The sequence below is a fragment of the Lepisosteus platostomus genome, chromosome 12 (genome assembly GCF_059453375.1).
Source record: "Lepisosteus platostomus isolate fLepPlt1 chromosome 12, fLepPlt1.hap1, whole genome shotgun sequence".
NCBI lineage: Eukaryota > Metazoa > Chordata > Actinopteri > Semionotiformes > Lepisosteidae > Lepisosteus > Lepisosteus platostomus.
Genome location: NC_142622.1, coordinates 10458537 through 10486352, shown reverse-complemented (window position 1 = coordinate 10486352; position 27816 = coordinate 10458537). Strand labels below are relative to the sequence as shown.

The window sequence follows — 27816 nt, the reverse complement described above, 5'->3', positions numbered from 1 at the left end:
AGCTTTTTAATACCTATTATAGGCTGAAACTTTTAATGGAGGTTTTAGGTCCTCCTGACAAGACCATTTCAGTGAGTGACTACACAGATACAAGGCTAAGCTGAGACAGAAGTGTCACTTGACTGCTCAGTGGAGAAACCTTACACGAGAGACCTATTCTTGAAGAAGCCTGAGAAGATAAAGGCTACAGGATGAGTGGTTGCTTTAAAACCAGCGTTCAACTCAACACTCCGCTAATTACACTGTGCCATCAAAATTGAGAGGGTTTAGTTAATCAAGAGTCCTTTTTTTTTTTCTATAGTCAAGGAATAACATACATAAACCGTTTAATACATTCAGGATTGTGTTTCCTTTAATTCATGCTGCTTATGCATAAGTGAGAGAAATTTAAGCCACTCAGACACTCAGCTAAATTAGTTTTTTTTTTAAATCTGAATATCTTATTGAAGAATTAATCGAGAGCATTACAATTACACCTGACTGCTGCACATACAGTATTTGTAAGTCTTTAGGAAAAACCTGTGCAAAGCATTGCTTTAGAGTCAAGAAGAGTTAGTTCAGATAACAGTAGCAAAATACATGAAGAGGGAACTCAGTATATAACATAGGGTACTTATCTCAAAGCATGAAAAAGGAAATCAGTGTGACCATGAAAACATAGGACTTTGATATAAAAGCTGGCTTGTAGCCTTGCGTGTTAAGTAGTAAAAGAAACTTAGATGTACACTCACACCTATTAAACCTTTACAACAATAGACTGCAGTTATATTTCTTTCATATACAGTCCTTTTTACTACAGACCCTTTCATTGTAGTTGTGATACTACATGCTATGAGAAATGTTATTTGATTAAGTTTGTACTGAAGAAGTGTTAATTGCCGGAATGCACAAAAGATTATTTGAATGTGAGACAAGCATACTTACAAGATAAATATATTGTAAATATCTACAAATAATACTACATTCTATGCACAGTAGCGGCTCAGACTGAAGTAGCTTGCACTTTAAGAATACAGCCTTACGTATGTTAAATGTATGCAAGTTACAGAGAAGTAGATCTTCCCAAAACATTTCAACACTGTAGGAATTTTGGACCCATGTGTACCTTCTTCTCAAGGAGAAGCTGAACAGACAACAAAACCTCTCAGCTGTGTTACAGAATAATCAGCCACTAGAACAATCATCCAATAGAATCAATTATGAGTCCTTTATCCCTGTCAAAATCAGAGCTTGGAAGATCTGTCCAAATGATGGGGCTCCAAAGCCAGGATCCTCACATTTGAAGTAAGGCAGACTTTAAATATCAATACGCTTATTTTTCTGAAGAGGATTTCACATTTAATTTTTTAAAAGGAAACAAGGCACATTACACTTTGTGACCACTTATCAGATATAAGATTCACAAAAGGGAAACACAAAACAATCAATTACTTTCTATAAATCTGTAATAAATGATTAAACGCTGCATATACTAAGTTAGAAAGGTCATTATATGGCAAAAGTGACCAGGAGGAGTTCTTGCCAATTCAAAATCTGACTCCAAGTGAGTTAGGAAAACCAAAAAGTCCACAGTACTGTCATACAAGATGTCACAGGGTCACTTGGAAATACTATTCCCTGCGTTTATGCCAAGGACAGCGTCTAAATAGTAAGCAAATTCTGCACTGCTTCGTAGACTGACAAGATTACAATAAAGAACGAAAATCTACCATGTGTAAAACATCCAGAAACAGCTTCCTCTGAACCCGGCGTCTTTATCTTCCTCACCAGGTCCAAATTAAATTTCCCTCCACTACCTGCTTTCATTCCCTTTCTTCCACCCACACAACATGAAGATTTATTTTCTAAGAAGAAAAACATTACACCAAAACGCAAGTCTGCCAATGCAGATTAATAAGCAAAACAAAATCTGCCCTACAGTTTTTACTTAAAACACTGTACAAAGTGGCACACTACAGAGCCTGCGCAGTACTGTATCAGAGCAGAGGACTCAGCTTAAGCTAGAAAATAACCTACGCAGCAAGGCAGCATCTGGTGACGGTAAGGTGTGAGAAGCAAAAAAAAAAGTATCACATTGGATTTTTTTTTCTTGGGAAGAAGATAGGGACATTTGGCCATGCTCCTTTTTTTTGTTAATGGTAGGCCTCCAAGGAACAGCAGGTGCTGCAGGAAGAGGTGTCACATGTTCAGGAGTGAGCATGTCCCTCCTTCAGGCTTGGGCTCAATCGATTCACCAGCATGGCGTTTGGAAGCACTTCTCTGTTTGAGGTTCCATCTTTCCCAGATCAATCTGCCGCTCTTGAATGCATTGTGAAAATCAAATATCAAACAGAATCATTTCAGAGACAAACAGGGAGGTACTGGATGCTTTCCCACACAATTAAAACAGCCAAATTGGCTAGTATCCCTTTTTTTTGTTAAACTAATGTAACTCAAACACCCACTTGTGCTTCCTACACATATCAGATCAGGACATGTATGACAACAGGTCTCAGGGGGGCTCATTTATCAAAGATTTCGTGCCAGTGTGTTTTATACCATTCTTTAGTGAAAAAAGAAAAGAACAGTGATTCCACAAAAGAGAAGCTTTCACTTTAGTGTTTTATGTGTTCCCACCCTTTTAAATGCACTTTAAATGCTTTTCATATACTGTACTACAACATTAAATATATTGAGAAACAAATCTATTCATTACCATTATATAGTATTTATAGTATATTGTCATTATCAACATTTCACTCTGGGTCTTGTGTTTAATAAAAGGAAACAAAAGTTAATTTGTTCCCAGTTGTTCATAATTCAGCTCCAGTCTTCACCTACTTTGCCCTGCAAAGTGATGTAATGCTTAAGGGTTCTCACATCCAGAGATAGAAAAAAATAGAATTTCCTTGTGTTTCAGAACTAAACCCTCGAACTTGAAAAAATAAAAAATATGCTGTCCATTCACTTTTAAATGTATATTAATGCAGAAATAAAAGCACAGACTAAAAAATGTCAAAGTGTCGTCATTTCGTGATCTGTGTCTACCTTTACTGCAAAAGTATTCCATATCTTCACAGCTCAAGTTTTCCGGTTCAAAGTCCGTGGAGAAATTTTCCTCCACTGAGAATTCTTCTTTTGTGATGATGTCATTTTCCTCAGAGAGACACTCTTCCTCTTCATCTTGCAAGGCATCTTCTAATGGTCCTGTAAAATTACCACATGAAATTCAATAAGATTATAACCCTTTTCTAACGAAAGAGAAGCAATGTACTGTACCTGCTTTCACATCATGGGTTTCTAAGAACATAAGCATGGCAGTGAAAGAGAGCAGGCCACCCGGCCCACTTAGCCCATTGGGTAGGTAATAGCCAATTGAACTCCTCTAGCTCTTTCTGGAATGAAGCCAGAGTATTGGCCTTGACAACATGACTGGGCAGCATGTTAAAAAAGCCCCACAATCCTTTGGAGAAAGCATTGCTTCCTGCTCTCGGCTTTAAAGCACTTCCATGTAGTTTCCACTTGTGCCCTATGGTTTGTGTTCCACTGACCATTCTGAAGAAATCCTCTGGATTGACACTCAATGCCTTTCAGGATTCTATACACTTGCATCGGGTTCCCTGATAGCCATCAAGACAACAAAGGTTTAGTGCTGTTCGTCTGTCTGTGTAGGGCATTCCCTTAAGCCTGATGTTTAACATCAGAAGCTCGTTTCTGAAAAGAGTCCTTGTAAAAGAATGAGACAAATTTGCTTTGCTATGAATGACTACATTACAATAGTTTGTTTTTGGAACTTTTTTATTTTTACTGTAACTTACTTTCAAATTAATACTTAAGATATAAACTTTGTAATTTGCAATTAGCAGGATGACTGAAGTTTAAGATTTAATCCAGGCAAAACTACAGTCCAAGGAGGAACATATGTCACAACCCAGCCTAATTCCTTTCTGAAACATCCCTTTCTGTCAGAAGGGTATGAGAATGACACATCTGACTCTAACCAATTAAATCAAAATACTGGAAGTGACAACAAATATCTAGAATTACAAAGAAACTCTCTCTCAAATCCTTAACGTTGCCTTTGTACAGTATACCCATATACTGTAGACTTCATACGTAAAATCCTTTATTTATTCACATACTAATTACACCACTAGATTACTAGTTTTCTTGCATTTCATGAGAAGTACTTGAAAACGATCAATTCACCTAAATAATTAAGGAATACAACACATTTAATCTTTTTGTGTTTGGAAATGATTTGGGTGCAATTCAGCTCCGAGGCAGCAGGCAAAACTGGGTGAACCTGAGTGCCTTACTTTAATACAAATGCAAAAGAGTCTTTTGATTTTTCATCCATCATCGCTCAGCATAGGTTTGTGTCTATATTTCCTGTGAGTAATGACAGGCAGAGTTATTCGGCACACACGGGCATTCTCATTAATAATGCACTGCAACTGTTGGCAAATATTGTATCATATACAGCAAACAAAGATATGGTGTTTAGATCGATGTGAAAGTGAATTGTTTTTATCAAAGAATTATTAAAACACATTACCACTCAGAACTCTGGCAGAACTGTTTCTATTTTTAGCTAAAAGGTTTGCAGATTCGGCACAACCTGTGGTTTAACAACCACACGGTTTAAATCTGCTTCTGTCTGAGAGATCTTTGCTGCTAAGGTCCGGGGCCATAAAGAAGCCCAAGTTGAAGGTTTGTTGACAGTACCAGTTCAAGTCCACACACTGTTCAGCTATTCCCACAGCTAATGGGCTTAGTCACGACTCACTCACAGGCACAGACTACAAACATGACCTTGGCTTCCTGTTTTTCTTCCTAGCACACTTTACACTACAAATCTGTCTTCCAGGACTGTGTGAAAAATAAATGTAGATTTTCAGTTGATTTTATTTCATTCTTTAAAGAAACATGACATATTTAAGGAGCTCTAAACCGCTCTTAAAGGTCTAAAAACTAATGTGATTCAAATTTCTTAAGAACCCAAGATTAAACCCAAATTTTCCAGATTAAAAGGAATGTGTTTTTGTACAGTATGTTGTACATTGCATTATTGTTATTCTTACAAACCTTCTGTTGAGGTTTTAACTGTTACCGTATGTATTTTGCTTTTAACAGGTATAACCCCAGCCCACCTATTCTCTCCAGAACTGAATTCGGAAACCTTCCTCACGGTTTATTGCTTTCAGTGTTCTCTCAGTGTAGTTAAAAAAAAAACGACTCAGAAAGGTCTCTGTTTTTGCAGAAAAAAAAGAAAGTGAAATCCTTAAACCATCCATCCATTTTCTAAAACCGTTTTATCCAGTACAGGGTCAGAGGGGAGCTGGAGCCTAACCCAGCAGGCAGCAGGAGAAAGGCAGGATAGACCCAGAGCAGGATGCCAGTCCATCACAGGGCACATATAGACATAAACACACACACTCACACCAGGGCCAATTTTACAGAAGCCAATTTACTTACCAGTATTCTTTGGACCGTGGGGGAAATCCAGAGGAAACCCACGTGAACACAGGGAGAACATATAATCTCCACACAGCTAGTGCCCCAGTTCTGTGAGGCAGCAATGCTTACTACTGTGCTACTGTGCCATCCCATTCTTAAACCACTTACAAGTTAATGACAATTTTACATTTGGGATGTCATCTTCAATGGCATTTGTCTGCTGGTTATGCCCTCCAATGTCACACGCTAATGAAAAGATATCATCGACCGTGCTTATTTTTTAAAAAGACGATGGTGATGATGATGATGATGATGACGATGATGATGATGATGATTATTATTATTATTATTATTAGTTCAGTTAAAAAGCAAAGCAATGAAACACTCTTCAATTACTTTCCTCACAGTCTGTCACTGGGATCACATTTTTGGAAAGAATATGCAGATTTAGCAAGGATTACTAGAACTGTTTTAGGCACAAAACAATAAGCTGAAATAACTCATAAAACATAAATGTGTCACACAGCCAGTAACACAACTTTCAACAGGATTCCCTAATCAAGATCATGTTATTTTTAAAATGTTACTTTCACTGCCCTTATCAGTATATAATACGATATTGTACAGTTGAAAAAAAATGGACTTTAATTAGAGCAGTCCTTATTTTGTCTCTATATATTCTATATACACTATATTGGGGTTTTTTGTTTTATAATATGTACTGTATCTCGAAAAACATTTTCACATTAACAACCCAAATTAATTGAAGGTAACAAATATTTTCACTATATAATACATACATGTGTATATACTGAATATTCAACACATCATTTACTGGTCTTTATGGAATATATAGAGATACTGTACGAGAAGACATTATAAAATCAGAAAACCTTAAAAGCTTGATAACATTTATATCATGCTTTGAGAATGGGTGTCCTCCTTTTCAAGGGAGAAAAATACTGTATGTTTACAACATAAAAAATTGAACATAAGTCTATTAATACTAGGTGCTTCGAAGTTTAGTTTGTTGACATTTATTTTCCAAAAATAAATAACCAAGGTGGGATAATGATGTCTGCTCTCCACTAAAACTCCCTTTAAAAATACAGAATTGGTTTTCTCCTGGACATGCTTCAGGCAAACTCTTCCAAGGCAACAAGAAGATTAACAGAAGGAAAACAGTACAGCCACAGTCTATAGTTGTTTTACCACAGGAAATTTAGATAGAGAAAAAGATGATCCAGAAGACCAAAGTTCCTTTCGCTGTACCTCATCACTTTTCACATAAGCAACAGCATGGGAGGTAGAAAGAAAATACTTTTATTAATTTGGTAGCCTTATCAGAGGGTACAATGTTGATTTTTCATTTACATTTCATGCCTGCAGGTAACACACCAGCACAATCTTAAAGCAGAAATTTTTCCGTTTGATTAATTTTTTTTCTCTGTGTGCAATATTATTTCCCTATATCTAAATGATTTCAGTTTTTTGCTTGTAGCTGTACTTCTTTTTAGGTATTTGCATATTACTATTTTGCTTCAATCAAGGACTCTGATGGAATTATGGTACCTGAATTGTATTAGTTCTGAAAATATTTCATCCTGCATTTAAATTATGTTAAAATATATTTCCACCCCCCACCACCACAAAAAGAATCTAGAATAATTCCAATCCTCTCTTAAAAATTTGCATGTTAAAGAACTACTGCAGGTCCAAATTTAAGACTGGTTTAAATTTGTTTTTAAACTTATAGTAGAAATTAAAAAAAATATATTTTTCTGTCTTTGGTGATCAGACTTACTTAAGGACTCAAAAGCACAAGTGTTTTGTTTCCTTGTGATGTTTTGATGCATGTATTCCTCTTTTTATTCCATTAAACATGAGCTATATTGCACACTCTCAATCAATCTGAACACAGACAAAACACACAGAAACATCCCTTTTCAGCATATTTCAGTGAGCATATTCTATCGTAACACAACCAGACCCTTAGTTTGATAAAGGAATGATTTAAGTTCAAAAACTCTTGGTGTGTGTTGCTGTTTTCCTTTATTCTGATTCAGAAGCTCATAAACTGCTTGAACTCCACAAACTGCTTGGTCTTTTCATTAGCCTAATAAATTATTCCTTTTTAAGAAGCTACATCTTCAAGAGAAGAACCATGTATAAAAAGAATAAGTATGCTGGTCTCTAATAGACACTGTAAAGGCATAGAATTGCTTTAATTTACAATGCTACAAAACCTGAAATCACTCAATATGATTACTGTCGCCTAAAATTATGATACACATCACAGCAAGTTGCTAGGCTAAAATGCAGGAGTTAAAAGAAAATCTTCAGAGTGACTGAAGATATTATGAATTGTAATACATTTGTACAAAAACTGAAATATAAAGTGTACAGTATGATATTGCTCTGTACAGTATATGGATTCTGTGGACTATATCGCATTTAGAAAACAACACCTGTCTTTTCCATCTGTCCAATGTGTTTTATTGGACATTATATGGTAAGACGGTCCATGCATTGTGTTGACTGGACTACTTGCAGTCACTGACAACAGGAATACTTAAAGTAAAAACCTTTTTTACAAAAAGATAAGTGTTTGACAAAACTTCAAATTCAAATCATTTTTATGGTTACTTGTTGAAACCAGTGTAGATTTCAACACTGTGCATTTTTAAAGTTTGCTAGCTTTCCATACATTTAGTTGATTACACAGTATTCTTTGCATGGAGAGACCTGAAATAATTTCAGAGACAGCAATGATAAGAATAATGACTTACTAAATGACTAGCACAGCACTCCTAACTCATTTTCTGATAGTGGTGTCCTTTCTAGTTGTGTACTGTTTAAAACCTTGTCACATTCACTATGACCCATGATGTTGGTGCATTTTTATAAGGGTGTGACAAACTGGCCAGAGGACTTAGCATATGTGATAAGTATCCAAAAACAGCAGCTAATACACACTGAACTTGCCAGAATTTATTTATGCCCATGCTCGTGCTCATCTTTGGGTTTTCTGAGAGCAAATATCATACATAGGTCAAAAGAAGAAAATGTGAACTACTTTAGCGAAACCATGAGATTTGCAGAGCACAAAATGCAAAGGTATTTGTATCTATACAGTATGTCATCATGATTATCTTCTAAATACCTGTTGAAAGTTCAATCAGGAGAACATATGTTTTTACTTTGTAGTTAAAACATTTGCTAATTGTTAGTGATTGCATCCCCAATATATGCTCATTTATTTGCTACACCTTAAACTATACAGTATATACAATGTCATTAACAAGCATAGGGTGGAGAGGTGCTCAGAGTTCTGGACTTGAAATTGGAAGGGTATGGGTTCACCACCAAGGAGGTATGCTGCATTTGTATATGAGTAAGGAATGATGCTTTCTCTTCTAACATATAGATAATATATAACACAATATAGATTGATTTATGTTTTTAGGCAGAAATACAGTAAGTGCTGAAGCACTTATTATACATGAATAATCAAACCAATTATCAATTTGAAACAGGTTAAATACCAAGGGTGCAGCTCATGTGTTCTACACTTGCTGATAGCAGCGCTCACAACTGACATGGCATCAATATCACAAGAGCGTTTATTTCTCTCTGGGAAATTAGATCCTGTACCACTGAGCAGGGAGTGCTGCACACAGCTCAGAAGGTGTACTGTACATGATCATGGATCCTGACAATCACACACGATCCCAGAGGTGCTCTATTGAGTTCATGCCAGGTGAATGGTGTGGTCAGTCCATCACACAAATTCAGGCAACGTGGCTGTGCATTGTCATGGACAGCAGCCAAAGAATATAACAGTACTTTTAGTGCATAGTACACTGACATGTTCATGCACACTGAGATCATTCATTTTGGCATTCATCATAACAAAATGGCAAGAAAACAGCTTTATTTACTATTGCTAGCATTGGTAAATATACAGAACATACGGAATATCAAAAGAAATATATTACTCTACTTATACAGTACATGGCATTATTTTGATTCATTGATCATTTGTGACAGTAATAAACTTGAGTGACTCTGACTGCTGCAGAACCACTAGAACACATCTGTAGTTAGAGAGTAGATTGGGCAGAGTTGATGAGGTCATTGAAGCTGCTGAACATAAATCCTAATGAAAATCAGAAAAAGAAAAACAACAAAACCCAACATATCCCTGTTAGGAAGAAAACAATGCCTTTGTTGGAGGGAGGCCGGATTACTGTAAGTCAACACATTGTTTCTTTGGGCTGTTCATGGCCAGCAGTTTCTAACCTGGCCACACCATATAGCCACACACATTCCTCAATGATAGACTGACCAAGAGCCGACATCTTGCCTAGATGTATAGGGAAGTTCAAGGGTGATGATTTGGGTAGGAGTGTCTAGTTGCTACAGGAGCAACTTTAAGGGCAGCCTGATGGCAAGGTGCAACATTGATCAGGTGCCGGGACCTCACTCGTTGCCCTTCCTACAGACTCCTCCTGACATGAGAACATTCCAGTGGGACTCACATCCTCAAACGGCCCTTGTAACAATGGGTTTCCGGGGACACCTACTGTACACAGTGGATTCCCAACTCACCAGACCTGAGACCCACTGAAGATCTGTGGGGTGGGCAGGGATGACATGTAGCATCTGGCACATGTTTGTTCAGGCTCTACAGGGGGAATTCAGACAAAATCCCACAACATAGCATCTGTAACCTGGTACAAAGCATGCGGCGAGTGCGACATACAGGTTGCATTGTTTTTATTGGTGTCATATACACTATTAACCTGTGATTCTCACAGTAGATCCCCTATTGATTAATTCTGTTGATTACAAATATTAATCAGCACCAATTTTTGTCATATCTGTCAATAAAAGGTTGCAGTTATAAGTGGTTTATTTTGATGCTCAGTATATAATTGATTAATTTAGCATTTCCTTTGTGTATTATAGCAGATGTGGGGGAAAAAATCTAACATACCCCGAGGTGACAGAAATGGACTCAACCAAGTAGTCTGTCTCTGGCTGTAGGCACTGTTCAACAATTCAGTATGTCATAAGCATACTACTGTTGTTAATGACCATTGCAGTCCTGTCTGCTACTGAACTTATACCAGTGTGCTTCCATTTCTCTGAGATTGTGTGAGAATTCCTGTGATGTCCAAAAACGGTGAATGAGTACAGGAAGCATGTGGATAAGACAAAGAAGCATGAACTAAGAGTTGAATGATATAGTGTATACAGTACATATGTTAGTAACATGTTACAAAATGTGTTTGTTCTATTTTTGTTTTGCTTGGACTATTAATTCTATACATTTAAATTCTGTATTAAATCATAATAATGGCTGTGACATGACTGTCATGGCTTTTTGTAATTAGTTAAGCTTGATGCATAGTATACTGTATGTCACAGTGGTATATGTATCAACTTGTGCTGTCAAATAGAGCGAACAGTTAAAATATAATCTGTTCTATTAAAAGAACCATGCCAAAAATACAAATAATTTTTTTGACTAATTTGATCATACATGTGCAAGAGACAAGACAAGACTGTCATAAGAGCAGAACCAATGTGTCATTTACACTGGTTCTCAATCGTGGTGAAATATTACCAAAAACATCAACTCTTTTCTCATTTGTGAAAGTAAGTTAAAATAATGTAACCCATTAAGAAAATGAATGCATAGGGAACACAATTTTATTCCCACTGCGTATTTGAATCAAATATAGAATTGACAAAACTGTTGCTGCAAAGCAAACTGTCCCAGAAATGTTTAATTAACACAATCTTGAGTGCAATCCTACTTTAATGACAGCATTGAAACTCTCTGACTAAATATATAGGGTGCAAAAAGGTGCACAAAAACAAACAAGCAAGAATGACTCTAGCTTCTGCTGATTTCATGGCTTGCTTTTAACTGGCTGAGATCGAGGGAGCTTGTGGTTCAGCTCTGATAGCGACACCATGAATTATCAGCAGGCGACACAGTGTGATGTCCGGATCACAAACCTAGCCTTCTCTATAGCTCCTAATTAGAAGTGAGGTAATTGAATCTGACAGAACAAAGCAGCAGATCTCTATGAGCATGGAAATCATTTTGCTCCCACCTATACAGTTTTTAATCTAGCCGCCCACTGAAAATGTGACCAAGCTGGCCTCAGGATAAAACGTTGCACCTGAGACTAAATGTGAATACATAATGCAGACTATACCCTGTAGGACCACTCCACTCCAGGCTGGTGACAGCATCCTTGCTATGCTCATCATGGCAGGTGGCTAGCATGTTTTAGCATCTTCATTCTCTAATACATCGACATTTAAAGTTGTCTATGCACACACCGAAGATCCTGAAAACTATTTTGACAGGTCGCACTGAACAACTGCATGTTCACCCCCCATTCAGACACTGGGGGTCTTGAACAAGATACTGACGATTGGAAAGATGGTTTGAGTTTTGCAAATGCACTAGTACAGTACTACTTTTTTTTCCAATCCCAAATCAGTGACTAACTCTATATTTTAGGGACACCCTATTTAAAAATGAGCAAATGCATCTTTAAGGATATGGATCTTAAACGTGCTTGTCTTTTCTAAGGCAGCTGGAGAACTGGGGAAGAGCCGTATGTTCTCTAATACACTCTGGTACTAATGACCTATGGGATGTTGGAGGCTCTGGCAGCTTATGAGTACTGTACTGTATATATTACATGGTTTAAGGTCTATAATTTAATCCTTGATCATAATAAAAAAAGGCATTAATGAACAATTTCTTATGGTTTGACATGTTACAGGAGCCCTTAACATAATTATTTCTTTGAAATATCTTTCTTTGTGGAGAACAGCAGTAACAGTGTTTTGGGCTCTGATTGAAGCAAAAGTCATTTTGAAGTCGAGCATTTATTTTGAACCAATCCAAAAAATGCAAAGAAAATTTCAATAATTTTATGAATAAGGGGAAGGGGCTGGATTAACATCATTTCAGATCTTACTCTTTCCACTGCTATTGGTGTGACCAACTATACGGAGCGCTGTTGTTTAACTTCATTTTCCAGTTGCTAAGCAATGTAATTCTGGCGATTAGAAATGGCTGCGTTCCTAAATTCAGGACTTAAAATCAACAGTCGGAAAACAGTTTCAAATTCAGTGCAATAATCCATTAGACTTTTGTCTAAATTGATGTTAGAAATGAGTACAGAAACAGAACCGATTCAACACACCTCAAAAATTAGTTTGATTTCACCTGTGACAGATGGGCCATGCCACTGTTACCACAACCCTATCCATTTTTTGAGAATTCTCAGGGTGAATTAAATCCCAGGATTGAAAACATATTATATAAATTAAAACTATATAAACTATAAATTAAAATTATATAAATTTACTGTATATATTATATGAATAAAAATAAAAATACCACACTTCTGAAAGATATGAATATTTTTCAAAATGTATATACTGTACAATTAAACAAACAGCGTTGCCAGCAATAATGTTTATCATAACATGCTGTCAGACATCAAACTGTATCCTGAATCTTTACACAACAGTGATAAACACTGGTCATTGGTCTTTTATCCACACTGAAACTTTTGAAACATTTCCTACAAAACTGTCTGAAGGAAAATCTCCATTTATTATTTTTATGTTGAGGACAGCAAAGGGGAAAAAGTCCTACTTACTTATTATATAATTAATTTGAATCGGAAAAGCATAAAAGCATTCTGGCATTTGACCATGCTATTAAAATGCTGGAGGCACCTCTGAGTGTGCCTCCGGGCCCTCACAGATGCCAGCGTCTCTGTTTAACTGGGTTTACTTGACTTTACACACGGCACACAAAAACACTGAACTGGAAAGAGCACACTTAGCAAGAGTCACAGGGCTCTCAAAGCTGTCTGGACCAATGCTAATTGTGCTCAAAGAAACTCTTAATAATAATAAAAATAAATTAAACAAAAAACATTCCATCGATCCTACATACACCCGTTATGGTAATAGACTGGGCAACTTGTGCTTGTTGTTACATCTATATATTATTCCCATTGACAATCACTTCATACATACCGAGTACAGTTGTAAAAAGAGCCTTTCAGCAAATTAGTTTTAATTAAAAGGAAATCGTCAAATGACATTCAAAGAACTGCTCCCTAAAACAGAGATACACTTTGTTCCTCCTTGAGCTTTCCTTTTATAGTTGACTATAATCACGTTCAAATAGAATTCTGGTAGTCTTTTCTTAAATGATAGAAAGATCTATGTCACTGGTCATGTCGTATTAAAACCACAAAGCGAAATAACAAATAACAAGCAAAAGGAATAAGATGTCCTGTATTCAGAAATAACTCCCTAGCAAACTTCATTTAAATTGTGTACATATATTACATATTTTAAAGAGAAACTGCCAGTCGTCAATTAACATGCAAATGTAGGTTTTGCCTCTGTCATCCTACAGCTATAACCAAACATTTGGCATATGTTGCAACACTAAAATGAATAAAGGTGGAAAATTTACAGTTCATAGATTACCTCAGTTCTCATACTATACCACTGATATCAACTTTGGACCTAACTGCCTCATATCCACTAACTTTATATTGTAAATGAACTGTATCCACATAGGCAACTGTTGATGCAGGCCTAATGTTTTGAATTTTGAATCAAATTTATGCTACATTAATATCCTTCTAATAATATGCATATAGCTTGCCCTTCCATAAATGGTGGATGTTTCCATTAAATTATTCTGAGAATTCTACCTGTCATTTAAGGAATGCATTTCAAACATATTACCCAGAGCAGGTATCATGTCCTTTTTGAGATATTCTTGTTTACATTATGTCAATTACTTTATTCGTCCTGAGCTCAAAACCATGCATTAATTCAGCAAGATTTACAATTAAATGTGTCTGTATGGCATAGCTCTTCATTTTTATTATTTGATTAGGTCAGTGATGAACCTTCTTCAATTTTAAATGTATTTTGGTTCCAACGTTTTAGCAGAGCTCTGAGCTGGTCACCTGTATCAGAAAAAGCTTGCAACTATTCCTGTAGTGTACTATATAACATATTTTATATCCTGAAGGATGGATGTATGAAATGGATATATCTGAAGATGTCAGTTTCATTATAATGTTAAAGGATGGGGGGGTTTCCTTTGCAAGAATTTCATCATTAATTCAATTCTAATTTGCCTCTAGTTCCTATTTCTACTGTTGCTGGTTCCACTTCTTAATACCCTGGATAAAAAATTCAGAGCTATAACTCAGAGGAGACTGAGTGCAAGATAAAATCTAAATATTACAAATGCCAAAAAGAAGTGTGAAGTCTGATGAACATTTCAAAAGAACAATTCTTTATGGATCAGCTAAATCTTTTCCACTTTTTAATTAAAAGTAAAGAAAATAGAAGTTAATTATCCTGTAAAGATTAGCTGGTGGGCATCTTTCTGTAAATTAGTTCTAATTAAAAGGAAATTGTCAAATGACATTCAAAGCACTGTCCTTTAAAACAGAGACAGACTTTTTTGTAAATTCTTGATCTGCCCATTTGTAGCTTATTGTAATCGTGCTGAAAGATTAGAATTCTGTCAGAGTGCTTTCTTAAATTAAAGAATGATCTAAGTCAGTGGTCTCCTCAAATAAAGCAAAAAAAAAACAAAAATATTCTAAGCTCGAAGGACTAACATAATATTTGATTTATATTTCTATATTTTTTCAGACCAACTGAATCCCCATTTGGTAGGCTTACATTTCAGCTCAGACCTATGGCTAAGAAAAAGATGAAAAAGCTGTCTCAGAAATTGTAAAAAATATCAACACAGCGCCTATTAGTTCTCAGACACCGAACCACCAACCAGGCTTCTAAAAACGGTTTTAACTGATCCTTGCTGTTTGCATTTGGGTAACCCACAAATAAGCCTGATCCCTAAGGTAAACTGCTTTCACCACCAATACGATTACCACTTTAACACTGCAGCCAGTAATCCAGGTTTACTTGGAATCCTCACCACTGTGAATTGTATACATGTGTAAATGCTCTAATTGTATGGCAGGCAATCGTCCCTGGGGTAACTTACAAGTTATCATCCATTAGTATTCTCACCGACTGCTAGTTTAATAAAAGGATGGCATCCTTACGTACTCTAGCGGAGAGAAATAAGACATATTCACAGACGTATAACCATAGGTGCTGTTAAAAAAATGATCACTGAAAGCCTGTTTGTTTCCCTAGAATCCTTCAGAAACCCAAATGTGCAACAAACACAAACATCCTGCTGTTGCCACTAAAGAAGAAAAGATGTAGTGCAGAAAATACAGAAATACTTAGAATTAGCCCAACAGCATTCATAGGGCAGTGAGTATTAAAGAGTGAATGAAGGAGAAGGAATACAAAGATAGATTTCCTACTGTGGCCCATGGTGGTGGCAGCCATATGGCATGGGAATATGTGGCATTTATCAGGTTTGGCCAATATTCCATATTTCAAGTTTCCTGAGCAGCAATTACTTTTTTTTAAATGATAAGAAAGAGATTGGTTGTGATTTTATGTTCTTGTATCACCAAATTCCTAGGCACCTATCTAAGAAAACAACAGACTATGTTGTGAAAGAAGGACACAGAGGCTTTTCAATAGGCCCTAGAAACCACTCTTCGGGGAATGTGTGTTGATACATTAAATAGCAGTCACATAAATTTGACCTTTAAGAAGCACTCAGAGTCAAGCTGCTGTCAGAATATTTGTTCAGACACTACAATCAAGCTTGCATATCCAATGCCGAGCCACAACCGAGTCCGAAGCTTTGCACTTGAAGCAATATACAGAGTTAAATATCTATAATATAAACCAAACATGAGAGCACATGGCTACACTTTCAAAATGTAGTTGCCCTACATAAATAGCTCTGAAGAAATATGAAGAAAATGACACTGAAGAAAACTTTGCCTTGTTCGAAACCTCACTGAGCATTAATTCTTGTAAAAAAAAAGGATTTCTACAAAATACATATATAAGACCTACAGTATAAAGTAATGTAGAATGTAAAATGTGTTTCTGGGTGCAACATTATGCAATTAATCTGCCAATCCATGATGGGAAAAACATTTGAATAATATACTAATTATTGTATACACAAGTAACTAGGTCCATATCAGATTATCCACAAATAACTGAACATATCCATAAAAATAAAGTCATAAAGAGACCCTACATTGTTTTTTATCAACTGTAAAATTGTTCTTAAATAATATCAGGTTAAATTTAATTTAGTTTTAATTTAGAATATTGTTTTTTCTCCTTATATTTGAGCCATACAAACGAAACAAAACTATACTTTAAGAATGTGGACAAGCCATGTTTATTGTATCTAGTAACAATAAGTATAAAATCTAACTAAAAAATATTGTAACCATACTGTAGTAAAATAGAAATTTATACATCAAACTCTTTAATTGCTGTGTGGGTGAATTTTCAAAGAAATGGGTCACAATAATTCAATTTTAGCAAACTGCAAAAAATGTGCTGTAAAACAAAGACTGTCAAAATATTAATTCAGACCTCATTACCAACAAGACCTGTGGAACAACCACCATTCATTACATTTTGCAGAACTCTGGATCTTAAGTTCAAATTGGCAGGTACAAAAAATACAGTATTTTAATTTACCTACTGGTTTGAATTCCATGGTAATATGGACTTACTCACTCATAACATCAGTATCTTTAACTGTTTTAATATTTATCAGTTTTATTATCAAGCTTAATTTGTATAACACTGTCACAGACAACAAACACCCATCAGATAAACAAGAAAACATTGGAGAGTATTATAATGTGTCAAAGATCAGATTATTGCATTGAGAATGCTGTCAACAGTTCTGTAAAAATAATTTTATTTAGTGTTTCGAACTCAACAGAATGCAACCATTGGTGTATTACAGATCTTTACTATATCAAATCGAAGTTTTGTTAAATACTATTTACACAAATACTCCATTTCAAAAGACTGTAAATGTGTTCAAAACACGTCTTTTTTCATTATATAAAAAATGACGACCACATCGGGATTAGTTATTACAGTATTATGGATTACTAAAAACAGTCATTTTTGCTTAAAGTTTCAGGTTCAGCTTTAATTGATTCTGACATTACAAGACTGATGGAAAATGTATTAGTGAAGATTGGGTTGATGCTACAGAATGCATGGAAATTCACAATTTGCATGCATATTGAGAGTAAAAAAAGGTCCAACAGCATCTTTCATGGGAGTCCCTGTGTGTTTTTTTTCCCCAACACAGAAGAAAAAGAAGCACAACATCTACAGTGAATTAAGACACCGGCACACTAAAGAAATAATCACGCACAACATGGAATCAAATCTATGCCAGGGGGCCATGTTTTGCTCAGTGTCCACCAAATTGAACACCTGTACCTCAGGGAAATGATAGTGAATAAAGTGGAAACCAGTCTTTGTTGATGGAACATGTTTTGCTCTGTCTCTAGTGAATTCTATACTGTACTTGCACCTCTGTGAAATAATTGCAAATAAAGTGGAAAAAAAAGTATTTTTTCAGAACTGAACGTACATACTGTATGTACTGTATACTGGGGGAATCATTGCAAATAAATTGGAAACCAGTCCCTGTCAGTGGGACCTGAAGAATATGCTGCTGGTGTTATTGCTAACACCAGCAATAACATGATTAAGACATATCAAAAACATGGCAGTCATGATGGAAGAGATTCTGAATCCCTACTGGAGCTGCATAAAAATCTGGTCCTCCTTCCACATAAAATTTGGTTGGCGGGCAAAGAGCTAAATGACCACGATAGCTTCATTAAGTGACTAGGAAAAGTCCACAAGATATTCATAAGGACTTGCAAATCTTCATTTGCTATAGAAAAGCTAATAAACAAATGTTGTGTCACATTGATTCAGGACTGCACAACACGATACGACTGTACATCCACTGAAGTGGATGACTGATATCCTGGACTCTTAAACTAAGTTTTTAATGAGCTTGAATGGGATTCACTGCTGGCCTGTGAATGGGTACAGGTGGAAGATTTGAGCCATGGACTGCTGGAAGATGTAATAGTTATTTTTGCATTTAATATTTCATTTAATATTTCAAAATATTATTTGTGAGGAAGCATATTATTAAATAATGAAAGCATTACAACTTTATTCAAGCTGTTATTAATGTAATCACAAATTAAATTCCTAGATACTGGGGGCATTACGACAAATTCCATGGGTTCCAATATTAATTTGCTCCTAATACTTCTCAATATACATTGAAACATAGTGCTAAAGATGCTAAATCCACTTTATTAGCCTTATGTACAGTAATCAGTGCTATTACCCAAGTGGTTACAGGTGTTATCTAAATTAATGTGTAATAATTAAATGAGAGTATTAGTTGGAAAGATGCTGTAATCAGTGGGGAAAACACAAGACACCCCCCACAAAGGTTTCTAAAACGCACAGTCTGTGAAGAGCAAGATCATCTCAAACAACTGACAGTAACATACTTTTTTTGTAATATACAATTATGAAACATAATAATTCAAATATATTTTAAACTGTTATATTAAGCCCTGGCAATTAAAAAATATATACTTTTATAGTCAGTACTCTACAGTATATATTTGTACTTTGTGTATTATAGGTAATCCGAGACGCAGACCTTAAACGTTTTTTTTCCCCAATGTAAATTTGGAATTTTAAACTAAATTTACATTTTAAATGTTGAAAAGTCTCAGGCTATAGAGAAAATCCCTGGAGTTGTTAGTTCAGAAGAAGGAACACCACCACTGAAGTTCTAGAATTCTTCATCCAGAGAAGTGATATCATTGATAGTCTGTCCTTATGAATACAATACAGATAAAACAAGGGAGACTATTTTATTTGGCCCATCTAAACATTTGGAAATAGCTAATTATAAAAACATATGAACAGTCACATGCACAAGGGCATTTATCCAGTCTCACCCCCTTGCATTTATTTGGTATTACATTTCCAAAACAATTTCAATACATAATGTCCATGTTCCTTAAATTTCTCTTCTTTGTCACGACAAATCTTTACTGGTGGGTGAGACTATACTAACACAGATACTAAAAATTGAGTCAATGAGTCAACATTTGAAACACCTCCTTTTTTGCTGTGTTGGAGTCAGCACACCTGCTCTATTTGGAAGACAGAAATCCTTTGAAGAAAGTTTATAAATGAACAGTTCAGGCACAAACTTATCTGGAGAAATCTTACCTGCTTTTATCAGGCATGACAGCTTCCAATCAAGAATCAATCATGGATATTTTGAACTTGATAAATTAACTAGACTTTTGACCTGGATGTACTTAAGGAATAATCCATGCAACATTTGAACAAATTCAATGTTCTGTCTACTACAACATTTATTATACAAGAAACGTAGCCAACATGGCAAGTTCAAATTGTCAAGTTCAGAACTGTTCAACAGCTTTTATTTTTGTTCAGTAATAAAATTAGAAACCCCTGTTTTTCTTGGCACATTTATCCCAACAACGTACAATAATAGAGCAGCTTTCATAATTGAATATGACAAGTCTAATATATTGTACACCTTCAGCATTTGTAACGATGACACATTAATTACAACAGTAGTTGTCTCACGTAAAGAACTACCACAAGAAACATGTTTTCTGTACTTTGCTATTGTCAGGGACCAAAATAGTTATTGGTAAAAATACCCACTGACAAAATAACATACCGTAGTCTTGCAATAAACAAAAAAACTAAAATATTGAAACCTTGTATTAATGATACATGACTCATACATCTTCTTTCACAATTCATTCCTTCTTATTAATACAAACGGAAGTTCTTAACTGAAGCTCAGCTGAGATGACGATAACCAGCCCACTTTCGTCACAGCTGTTCTAAATCATCATGATCCCCACTGTATTTTCTTTTTTTTTACATTTTGTCTCTTGCGTGCCACCTTCACCCCATCACTACTCCCACAATTAACTCTACTCTCTGAATGGTGGTCCCAGGGGGATTGTCCCTCAGCCAAGTGGGTTAAGACAAATCTCACCATGCCTAAATCCTCAATAAACATCCTCAAACCCATCTAATTCTTAGGTGCCATTACTCCTCTTGAAATGCTTTTAAAGAGCAGTTTATCCAAACTCATGCAGCACCACTTCAGACCCGACATTGTACTTCATTTGCAACATTTCTGGAGGAAACAATGACAATGACCGGGGTTATGAAAATAGAGAATTACAAAAAATAGACTGAGCAGCAGAATCCATAATATAAATAATCATAACCCCTACACTGTAAAGATTATGCCAAGAATATACCCGAACAGTTGGTTTAATTAGAGGCACTTGAGATCTGTGTTTGTTTGCACACCTTTGGTGAAAAGAGTAATAAGTCAGCCACACTAGGTTAAACAGATATTTATTAATAATGACAATAAAAGACACTTAGAACGCACAACATACAAGTTACTCTATTTATAAAACAAGGTTTCTTGGAAGGCTACTGTACATCCTGACCAACCAAAAAGGAAAACACAGACTGCTACTAAGAAAAGTATTCAAAGACTGTGTATAACACCTTAACAGTCCAACAAGAGAGTTAACACTGCCTTAAAAAATTAAACAGAATATGACCTACAGTTAAATCTTATTCTATATCTGGATGCTACAAAGTGAATGAGAAACCTATTCTAAAAATGCATCCACAACCAGGAGAGACCGTCTTTAACCTAGGGATTCTCTATACAGGAAATCAGAGTTTCCTAAAGTACCAGAATGGCAAGCTCTCTTAACAAGGTACAAATTAGGGCTGGGCGATATGGCCAAAAACATTATCACGATAAACATTTTCATATCAGTCGATATCGATAATTATCACGATAAATGTCAAATCATTATTTCTTTCAAGTTTAAAGGCAGATTTTTTTCTCCTGAGTGAAAGTTGAAGAAACCAGACAGTTAATTGGTAAATTAAACAATTCTTTATTTTAAGAACACAACAAACACTTGCCAAACAGCAGAAACATTAAACAAATCTGTTAGCTGCCCGGTCTGCAACACGCACGCCCACTCGCGCAGTATTTTGTGCCCATACGCAAAGCATAAACATATATATCGAACATTTATCGAACTTTTCAAATATGTAATATAATAAGCTGGTCTTAAAAGGCTTGTCAGAAGAAGGATCCCCTCCCTGTCTTTTCTCCCTTTTTGGGTCCTTCTCTCTATCCTCTCTCATCTGTCTTCCTCTCTTTCTCCCTTGTCTTTTGTCCTGGACTGTTGATGCGCCTTAATGATTTACCAAGAACTTAATTAACCAAGGTAAGCCAAACCGTTCCGTGATCAATGCGTCTCAGACCCAATACTGTACAACTCAGTAAACATCTCAGCTCCTATCTTGCTCTGAAGCTCCTGAAAACGTCAGATGTTGACAACATCCATTTAGCTGTAACAATACAGTACCTTGTATAAAAAATACTTACAGTAAAACGATCTAATTGTTTGACTGTGCCTATTTTGTGGATGTTTAATATGGGCAAAGGTTCTCATGCACAACACAGCAAAACGTCAGCCAACCTTTTTTTTCCCAACAGCGGCACACTGGAGTTCCTTGCATCTTGGACTGAATTCACTTTGCCAATAAAAATGCACATTTTCCTGATGACCTGATTCCTCTACATATAACATACTGTATACAGTAAATATTACTTTAAAAAACATAAACATAAGAAATGTTATAAGAAAATATATATACAATATATTTGTGTTTATATTGCTATGCTTTGATGAATTACACCGTTTTTTATTTGTGCTGTATATACTCTGTCACTGTAATTTCTCTGAAGTAATTTTCTTTTTGGGACATAAACAAGTTAAAACATAACATAATATAATTTAATAGGGGGTTGCTATATTTTATTCTAGTACTCTACATTCCAGTAGTCACATATCATTGGAATTCTTATTTCAGCATCCATATGAGAACAGGTTTCCTTGCCCAATGGGAGACAACTGATTTTTGACAGATCTGATGAGTGGCTGACATAGATCGCAAGTATATTGTTATTGTGTCGTTGACGTGCTGCTAATGCAGGGACAGCAAAGCACCACCGAACTGTACAGAAAACTTTTCCCAAAAAGTTTTTTTTTATCTATCTGTGGACAGGTGTTAGTATTATGACCCATCGATTATGGCGATTTTTTAAAAACAGTATAATGAACATTTATAGAATTCCTATTAGTAAAATAAAGTGTCTTTATCCTCAGTGGAACCATGGCTGGCCCAATCGATAAAAGCCTCCTCAAGGTTTAGCACACAACTGACCAAGCAGCGGCTGAGTGCAGTTAAATTGGACCAGGAGTTCTCTATTAAATGTATGATGAAGCTGCACCTCATGAGGTTCCTGTCATGACGGACAGCCTCAAGACAAAATGCCCCTGTACCCAAAGTGAAGGTGGATTTTCTTTCATTTGCTGAATGCACAGAAGCTCTTCTTGGGCCTCCTCATCCGGGATAAGAGTGTCTTCTGAGGTACTGACCACCATTTCAGGCTTATCCGTTCTGGTGCATTTTGGTATAGCAAAACAAATCGAAATGTACCTAAAATAAATCCACAAATGCCCTAACAAACATTTCCGTGGGTGTAGCTTGGCATCAAGGCGGCCCAACTACAAATGCGATGAAGCTGTCCCTCAAAGAAGATGATGAGGGACATTCGCACAATAAAATGCACCTGTGCCCCCAGTGGACGTGGGTTTTTAGGCAAATGACCGAGCAGAGCAGTTTTCATAAGAAAAATGACATGCTTTCTTGTGCTCAAGAGAAAAAAAATCAAGGCTGAACCTTTAGATGGAAAAACAAAACACCATCAATACATTCACAAAAACTATTAAAAAATAAACACTTCTGCTATCAAAAGTAATAATGTAAGCTGGAAAGACTCCTAGACTTAACCTACCTTCCAGCTAGGGTAAAAGGTTTCCTGTACACAACAGTGAATACCCTCCAAATGAACCTATGCACTATGGGTTTGTTGTGTAAAGAAGAGACTACGGCTGTTGCCTTTGTTTCTCAATTGCTAGAAAAAGGATTGTTGCAAAAATTGCAAGGTATGATAAGATAAATCACTCAATATTTTATCATGCAAATGGTCATATTTTTAGGATCACACTTATTTTTTTTCCCAAAACAAGATAAAGAACATAACTAAAAAACATCTTTGGATTTGGAGATGACTCATTCTCACATTTGTACTGTCTTGAGATTTGTCTTTCTTTTATGAAAACCTAAAAACCATTTCAACACATAGTCTTTGATCGACCAGATTATTTTAATAATTTTTTGCACAGGTGTGGGATAGAGTAATCATGACATTCACCAGAAAATACGATACAGTTATGATGGATTCCAAACCTTCAGGGAACACTCAAACCCAAATATTAAAGACTGCATATTAACAAATGCTTTCTTATTAACAGCACATTACTGAGCCCTGTGTGGAGACTACATCGGAACAAAGCCAGGCTGCCATAATTATATCTTGGTGTGTAAGGCATGTCGATGGCACCTTAGCTCTGCAGGACATTCCCTTGGGTCTCCAGGCATCAAAATGATGTCCAAATTATTTTTTGCTCTATTACAGTGCAACACGATTATCATATTTACTGGTGCTGCATTATGACAACAGTCTTGTTTACACCTGTCTTCCCGAGTAGGCATGGTTTACACTTTCTAATTTAGCAAATGTACAGTATGCATATAAGCATGTTGCCAGGGATTTAAATTAGGTCAGAAACAGAATACATCAATAGCAACCCATATGCGCATCTTTTTTCTCTCTCTCCTTATTCACTCAGAAGCCCTGTAATGAAGCAGCTTGACTACTGGGAAAGTGTGATATGTGCAAATCACATTTGCAGATGAGCTTGAAACTCCCTTTAATATTCAGAAGCCAGACGTCACACGAGTTTTGGAACTACTGAATCTACAGTATCTTTAAAAAAAGAAAGATGGACGTTATATATGAAATTGCTGTCAAAAGTCTTGCTTTTTTATCGATTTTGGATGCACATTTCAAATAAATTTACTGTATATTCAAACACAAGTGTATAAATATGATCAGCGCATTCTTCCCAGATAAAACAATTTTGTATGTCAAATCATCCATTTTAGAAAAACTGCACATACAGCAAATCTGCGATGTATAGGATGCTTCTATATATTCTGTTGGCCTGTTTGGGAAACTGGATTTTGAAGACCAAGTACTTTAGAATAATAAAATCTGGTTCATGTAAATTACTAATGTAACATGAATAGTACACAGCTCTACCAAAAAATGTTCGGTGTCCTACAGAGAGGTATGAAAGCACCTTTGAGATCTGCTTAGGGAGAAGACATTGCCCAATGCACAGTGCATGGAGGTGCCCCCACAGCCAGAAATCCATCGAGTCAGATCCATAGGTGGATGATGGAAGATGACATTTATTGTGGCCAGGCTTGAGGAAACAGGCAGATGACATGACATCATCAAACACATTTCATAGCAGCGTTTTCACAGGCTTTGCTTTGTATGAGACCACGCCATCCCTCACAAGGGTTATTTGCTGCAGCTTTCCATGTTGCTTGATGTAAAGATTTTCAACTCCGCATTCACGCTGACAAAGCACAACAGTGCTCCCCATTCACTGCTAACTTGAGATAATCAGTAGGGATTCAGCTAGTCAATCCAACACATGCTGGATCCACATCCACAGCACACTGTCACATTCACATGTTTGGTTCAGCACAACCCTTTGCGTTCTCTGCATTCTGATCTCCTCTATTCATACAGGTGCAAATTCTGACATTGACACGAAATGTGAAGTGCACCTCATTAATCCACATAAGGCTGGCCAACCAGGTATCACTGACCTCTAGGTGGACTAATACAAAGTCTATCATGCCTGCAAGGCTCTATATTGGTTGCAAACCGATTGCCTAATGTCTGTGATTCCTAAAACACAGCAGTAGTGCCTTGCCAAGATGCTATGAGCATCTGACTGAGTCAAGGGATTGATGGATCTCACTTCGCATTCGCTGCACCACGGTCTGATAACACAGGTGTTATCTGAAATGTATTTCACGTAACCATCGACACCGTAGCTGACTGGCATCACGTGCATTCCCCATGCCGACTTGCCCGAGCAAAGTCCTTCAGCAACAGTCTGCACAGATGTTGATGTGCCTCCACTGCAAGATGCAGCGGTACAGATGTTCGGAGTACAGGTTGAGTTCTACAGTCCAGACAGCAGGTTGAAGTCTGGATTATGTCATGTCTGGGATATCCCAAGGGCCTGCGCAGAACTGACTGAGCACAACTGAGGATGGATGCAACAATGAACCTGGAAGCAAAGTAATTTTTGTATTTAATTAAGTGTTAAAACACAAAATGCATAGTGAGGTGTCAACTTTAATAATCATCTCACCCTTATAATAATCCTTAAATCCACTTCATGTTAACAGAAATATTTCTAAACCTCTACTGTCTAAAGTCACAGTGACAACTTTTATTTTATTATAGAGACCAATTTAAGAATGTTTATGCTGTGAGCATGCAGTTCTGATTGTCATGAAAGCTAGAAAACAAATCAGAGTTACAAACCAGAACAAATTTAAAGCAACCCACCAGCAACCCTAACCAACCCCAGGAAAAGCTGTGGAAAACGCTGAAGTTTAGTACAAAATTTTGTCGGCTTGCACAGTACCTGTAGCTTTAAACAACAACCTACTATGGCTTCTTCGTGAAGCCTAACCAGTCAGAATTGCTTTAAAGGTTTATTTGCCAAGCAAATATGAAAAGGAAAGTACGCATATGACATCCTGTAATCTGGCAGTTGTGTTTCTGAGATAGAAAAATGTGTCGTTGGTTGTTGCCGAGACCCACACTGGGTCCAACTCAAGCAGAGTAGAACATCCTCCACTTTCTTGCCTCCTTTCCGCAGCTGCTTAAAGACAATGACTTGGAGCTCTTTCCTGTTTAAGGATAGCTGTCAGAGAATGATGGCACGAATTCAACACTGCAGCAGGTTTGTTCAAGGCTTCAGATAAAAAATGCTCCACAGTTCAATGCTGATTTGACTGCTAGCATAATTTTGTGGAGACTATTTGCAGATGCAGCGGAGTTATCAATCCGAACAGACACACAATCCGGGTCCAATGTCACTTCTCCTCATTATGTTAATGGTTAATACATGCAAATGAAAACATTCCGGCAATTTGATTTCTTTGAAGATAGTTTGCATATTGTCTTAGCCATAATGATGGTACACTTTCTCCACAGCTTCGATTTATGCAAGGGTAGTTAGTTCATTTTTATCAGCTTCGAGTTCATTTCTAAGGCTACCGGAATGTGTTTTTCCCTTCCCCTCACTATTTAACTAATTAGGATTCAGGTACCATAAGCAGATTTTTCACGCTATTGGTGTTTTTCTTAATTAAGAAACAAATGAATTCTCCCCAGCAAAATAGATGGAACAACGGGATAGGGTGCCAGGGGCCAGATGCGGCAGTTCTTAATTAGAAGTCACTCTATTGTCTGAGGTTTTTAATGAAGCTCCAATCTAAATGGATATCAAAAAAGCTGCTAGAGAAAAAAAAAATCCGGCCATTTAAAATAATAAGAAAATAAAGATAATGAAAGACAAAAGATATGAACTGCCAGCCATGCCTTCACACCTACAGTTCAGTGAATTTTATACACTTGTTAACTTTTGGGCATGTCCAGCTAAAATGGCTTGATGTTATGACGGGACAAAATATCTGCCAGTTTCCCTACGTACAGTATAAATAATGATCTACAGTCTTCGTACCATGCCAAACTACTGCGTTCTTCTAAAACATTTTGCGAAAGAATGCAGCATTTTAAGACCCAGCTGTGATAATCCTCAGCCACGTGTACTGGAAAACTTTCAGCTTTGAAACCGTTTGGCTTAGTGAAAGGCCCTTGTATCCAATGTTGCCTCCCCCCAAACCAACACATATAGCAGCTGTGAAAAGGCACCTAACACAACAAAAAAACTAATTTCAGTGATTCAATGACACTTGTGTAGGAGCTCCAATTATTCCCTGCATAAAAAGACACTACATTGCTTCGAGGAGTGTAGTGGGCCTTTCAGCAAGTGACAAATTTGCTCAAGTGTGGTAAAACGGGCTGATGTAAGCCTTTCTGCAAAACATGTGAAGATCACGGCTGCTTCCTCTGACATTTACACCTTTGCATGTAAACGTACACACACGTTTACAGTATGTGTGCATGTGTTGCTAGGATGATCGCTTTGCTGTGAAAAAAAA

The 27816-nt window shown here is 36.5% G+C and overlaps 1 protein-coding gene across 2 annotated transcripts in view; it reads right to left on the bottom strand.

Moving 5' to 3' along the window:
• Positions 1-27816, bottom strand: part of zfpm2a (zinc finger protein, FOG family member 2a) — a 179166-nt gene that overhangs the window by 123022 nt on the left and 28328 nt on the right. The window contains exon 3 of one of the 2 annotated variants that reach the window (XM_088600918.1): positions 3028-3186. The exons of the other annotated variant lie outside the window; for it this stretch is intronic. Within the exon in view, the coding sequence (XP_088457044.1) occupies positions 3028-3186 (159 nt within the window). The remainder of the gene's footprint in view (positions 1-3027; positions 3187-27816) is intronic. 2 annotated transcript variants of the gene reach the window in all.